Raw genomic sequence first — 5,054 nt, forward strand, 5'->3', positions numbered from 1 at the left:
TTCTTTTCTTTTTGCCTGTCCCATCACATATTTTCACCAGGGCAGGCATGCCTCTTTCAAACACAGATTTTTTGTTTTGTTTTTCCTTTACATGCCCTGCTCTACCAGACTGGACTAGCTAAATAGGGTAAGCCCACCTTGGAGGTCACGATGCACAGCGATACACCTTTCTTTTTGTTTCATTTTTCACCCTTTTGTGTTATTTTTGGTCCCTTCTAACCTCACAACCGTGCTTCCATCCCTCTGTTAGGGACGTTGATGTTTTACCAGTTCTCGCTGAGGCTCCTCCCACTCTACATTGTTACACTCATGAACTATAAGAATAATCGTTCTTGTAAGGTGTTCAATTAAGACTAATAATTAGGTTTCACTACAAACTAAAATTAGGATTTGAAGAACAATCAAATAAGAGGGCAGGATTATTCTCTTATGTGCAGCAAAAACATGAGAGGAATGATTACAATATTCTTGAATGTTACATAATTAATATAATTTTAAAAAAGTACTACAATAAGAATGTGTTAATACTAAAATACAGAAATTGAAATGAATATCAAAAAGAATACACAAAATTTTGTCTCCTCTTTTTACACGTCATGTACACTCAACACAGAAGGCCCAACCCCCGTATCAGAAGCAGTGATGCAAAAATGCTAACCTCATTGTTACCATGTTGCCTTGTTATATTTATACAAATCAGTAAATATTTATCATACTCAGGGATTAAATGAATGCATTGCAACTTCTGTCATTTCTGGGGTATTCACTCATTTTTGGCGTAGCAGTATATGTTAAAATACACGTAAGTGTATCTTTATCATGATAATGGTATGCAATACAATTTTTATCTTAGAATTACCTTAAAATATTATACTTAACAATTTTTTGGAGATCTCATTGTAAATTTGTAATAATTTACAGTGTATTCATTACCTCCAAGGTACCCCTGACTTGAGCCATGAACAGATCCAACATCACTCTGCACTCAGAATTCATCATTGTGGGACTGCCAACTCCAGATGAACAGGACACTGCACTCTTTATCATCTTCCTCATCCTCTTCTTGGCTACATTCCTGGGCAACCTGCTCATTGTGGTGCTGATTTCCCTGGACCACCGTCTCCACATGCCCATGTACTTCTTCCTGTGGAACCTGTCTGTCTTAGACATATTAATGACAACATCCATCATACCCAAGATGCTAGCTGGTCTGTTAGGTCAGAAAACCATTTCATTCACAGGTTGCTTTGCGCAGATGTACTTTCTCATATCATTTGCAGCTGTGGAAGGATTCCTTGTTGCAGCAATGGCATATGACAGATATGTTGCTGTAGTGAAACCACTGCATTACAACACCTTAATCAGCACCAAGGTTTGTATTACAATGACAACCATAGCCTGGATGCTTGGCGTTCTTGGAGTACTTTTATCAGTAGTACCAGCTAGCACTTTGCCATTCTGTGGATCAAACCTTATCCTACATATTGTTTGTGACTACTGCACTGTAATGATGTTAGCTTGCCATGATGTTACAGCTCAAGTCAATCTTGCCCTGTTAATTGCAATGCTTGCAATCTATTTCCCCTTTCTCTATGTCTTATGGACATACTGTAGAATCATAGCATCAGTAATGAAACTGAAAACTGTGGAGAGCCGTAAGAAGGCCTTCTCAATGTGCTCCTCACATGTGACTGTCGTCTTTCTATACTATGTTTCTGGTGCTGTGGTGTTTATTGGGTTGAGAGTGGAGAGTATCCCTCCTGATGGGCGCATCATCATTGGTTCAGTGCACTATTTCCTCACCCCTTTGCTCAACCCCATGGTATACAGCTTAAGGAATAAAAAGTCTCTCGGTTTACTGGGGACGTTTCAGATGTTAAATTGAGGAAGTGAGACAATAACTTCAGCCCCAACCCCCACCTCATGGTCAGACAAAGGTGATAAAGGTGATAAAAATTCATTCAAAAGGGCACAGTGTAATAACACAAACACATCTGCTAACACAGCCACAAGAGTAGGTGACACACTGATTTTAAATTCTTCAATTAAAATTAGCTGTTTAAGTTTGTCAGAATCAGCTACTTTGCAAGCAGTACAGTACATGTCTTCTCAAAAGTGACACCTTTCTCTCGCGCTAACTCTTCAATTTTTTTTTTTATTTCAAAACCATGGATGGTATGCCTCAGGGACTCATTTATAGTATATTAAAAACAAATCACCTTCTGGATCACATGAATAACATGAAGTCATATCCACAGATGTACTGTACTGAAACAGTAGCGTACACGTCAATGAACAGCTGTGTGATCGTATGTGACCATCACGGTTCCGCACGGTTTCATGCCCTCAGCCGTTTCACCATGCCTATTTCATCCTGCAACACCTGGGACGCAAACCCGGATCTCCAGTGTAATGCAACAGGGAACCAGCCGCATGAGCTAAAGGAGACCTCCCTCAGTCTAGGCAGCTGAGGTCCCTGCTACGCGCAGGGAGGGCGATGATGTCACCGTGTCCGAACTAGCTCCTCTACACGTATACCATATAAATATAATATATACAGTATGATACCATGTGCTTTTAAAGCCACTACAGTACAATATGTGTGAAATATTTTCATAATCAAAATTTAAAGTTAACTTGTTTACTTACTGCTGAAATTTGTATTAAGACAAAATATAGATTTTCTTAATGCAGATGTAAACCTGAAAAAGGCACATTGTGTTTACAACAAGCTATAATAATAAACTATTTTTATACATTTGGCTATTTGAAAAATATAGCTAAAAGGATCACTCTGAGCAGGATTTCAACCATGTTCCTCAGAATAGGAACCACTTAACTGCTGTGTTAAACTGCCACTGGGTCCAATATGCTACATTACAGTCTTTGAGCATTTCATTGTCCATTACCAGTGTAAGGACAATAAAAGTAAAAAAGAAAATAATGTTTTGGAATGTTTCCAAAATATCCATAGGTGTTATTTTTACTGCCACAATTCCTTTAATTACACAATTCTTTATGAATGTAACTGTAGGGTTCATGCGATGGTAGTTAAACACTCTGGTGGTATGGATATGTTTGTGTATGGAGACAAATATATTTTTTTCAATTTATTACTGAACAGTGACCTTTACTACTCCAGATTCTCTCCCACTCTCTTCCTGATCTCCCTCTGTCCTAGTCATGTTCTCCCCCATAACCAATCAGAAAACACAGAGTCACATTACCGTAAACCTTTCCACCAACTGAACCACAAAACTCCATACCTGTATAACTCAAAAACATTTCAATCTGCTCAACTGAACAAAACAGCAACAGGGATGAAGCTTACATTTATATTCCCTATTGTGAGGTATTAAATCAGCATTACACCTTTTTTTACAACAATATCGGCAAGTATTCTTATTACATATTCTTTAAAAAGGATAAAAGATTATACAGTAGCTTTTGATGAAGTATATAAACTTTATATAGTTAGGACAAGCAGATCAATACTTTTCCAAAATAACTACAAAGTTAAAGACTTTGATTATGCTTTGCTGAAATTTGTATTAAGGCACAGTATTGATTATCTCAATAATAATAATGATATTTCCTTACACTTAAATAGGGCTTTTTTGGACACTCCACACAAAGTGCTTTACAGGCAATGGGGACTCCCCTTTACCGCCACCAATGGATAGTGCCATGGCAGCCATAGTCCGCCAGAGCGCTCACCACACATCAGCTGTCAGTGAGGAGAACAGAGTGATGAAGTCAATTCATAGATGGGGATTATTAAGAGGCCATGATTGGTCAATGGGAAATTTGTCCAGGACACCAGGGTTACAGAACAATGCAGAAAAGATGCATTCATGAAATTACATTCCTCAGTGCCCCCATTGCATTCTATAATCTTTGGCAGAACATGGAAAAGTCTGTTAATAAGATGATTACAACTTCATTCAGCTCCTCCTCCCGGAACCTGTTTATTGCTATGATGAGTTCTTGCTTTGTGCTCTGTTTTTCCATCTCTGAGGGAATGCAAAAACAATGCAGTAATGATGATGAGGTAATGAAGCAAGCTAATTTGTTATAAAATCACTAACATCAACACAGCACATGCATATTGTATAAAGACACTTTAAATGGGTGTGTTTTATTAGCATTACCTGATGTTTACCTGATCAGGATTTGTATCTGTAACCGAATCTTAATACATGACACTCACATTCCCTGTTGATCTAAGCAGTTTGAAGGCTCAGAAATTTAGAGCATCTACAGTACATATTTTCAGAAGTTGTATACCAATATCTCTTCTTCTTCAAGCTATACTTTCATCATTTCTACAGAATATCTCATACTGAACCTTCCACTCATGTGTTTAATTCAAGTCACTCTCTTCAGAATTTTCTTTCAACCCTTCCTGTATCAACCAATGATAACATTTCAGGAGGAACCTCCATGCTAACAATAAATACATCACACTGTAGTTGCAGCTGATTTTATTACATGCATATTAAGTTCCAAAGTCTACTAGAAAAGGCAATTCTTCATGCAGGGAATTTATACACATTTTATGAATACAACACAGATCTCAACTTTCCGTCCTCTATTAAATCATATTGTTTACATCACAGATTAAATCATCATTTTTACATCACAGAAAAAAGTCAGACAATCACAGTCAACCAATGAACAGGGAGAAGGGCATGTGTAAGGACGTTCTAACAGGCATCTTGCAGTGTGTTAGTATTTTCCTCCTACTGTATCTATCCAGTGGAGTCAGAGGGAGCTGAATATCCCTTGAACAGGGTTGGCTTCTTCTCAGGCAAGTATAGAAAAGCCATATTTTACTTCCAAGCAGCAAATGTAAAAACATGTGTAAGTGGAATGAAAAGTGAGAAAACAAGTCTCCTCAGACACAAAGGATTGTGAGAGCATGGAACAAGCTACACAGCCAATTTGTTGAAGCTGATAACCTGGCTTCTTTTAAAATGGCCTGCTTCTTGTATTTGTAACCATTTGTGTATTTTGTATTGATATTAATTTTAATTTTTGAGCGGCGTCATTTT

At 37.7% G+C, this 5,054-nt stretch overlaps 1 protein-coding gene across 1 annotated transcript; it reads left to right on the plus strand.

Moving 5' to 3' along the window:
• The first annotated feature begins 958 nt into the window (after window positions 1-958).
• Window positions 959-1,885, plus strand: LOC148676480 (olfactory receptor-like protein OLF3). The gene has a single exon (XM_088622539.1). It carries the CDS (start codon window positions 959-961, stop codon window positions 1,883-1,885), a length of 927 nt encoding a protein of 308 aa, XP_088478665.1.
• The last annotated feature ends 3,169 nt before the right edge of the window (window positions 1,886-5,054 follow it).

Source organism: Lepisosteus platostomus, chromosome 2 (assembly GCF_059453375.1).
Source record: "Lepisosteus platostomus isolate fLepPlt1 chromosome 2, fLepPlt1.hap1, whole genome shotgun sequence".
NCBI classification, from domain to species: Eukaryota; Metazoa; Chordata; class Actinopteri; order Semionotiformes; family Lepisosteidae; genus Lepisosteus; species Lepisosteus platostomus.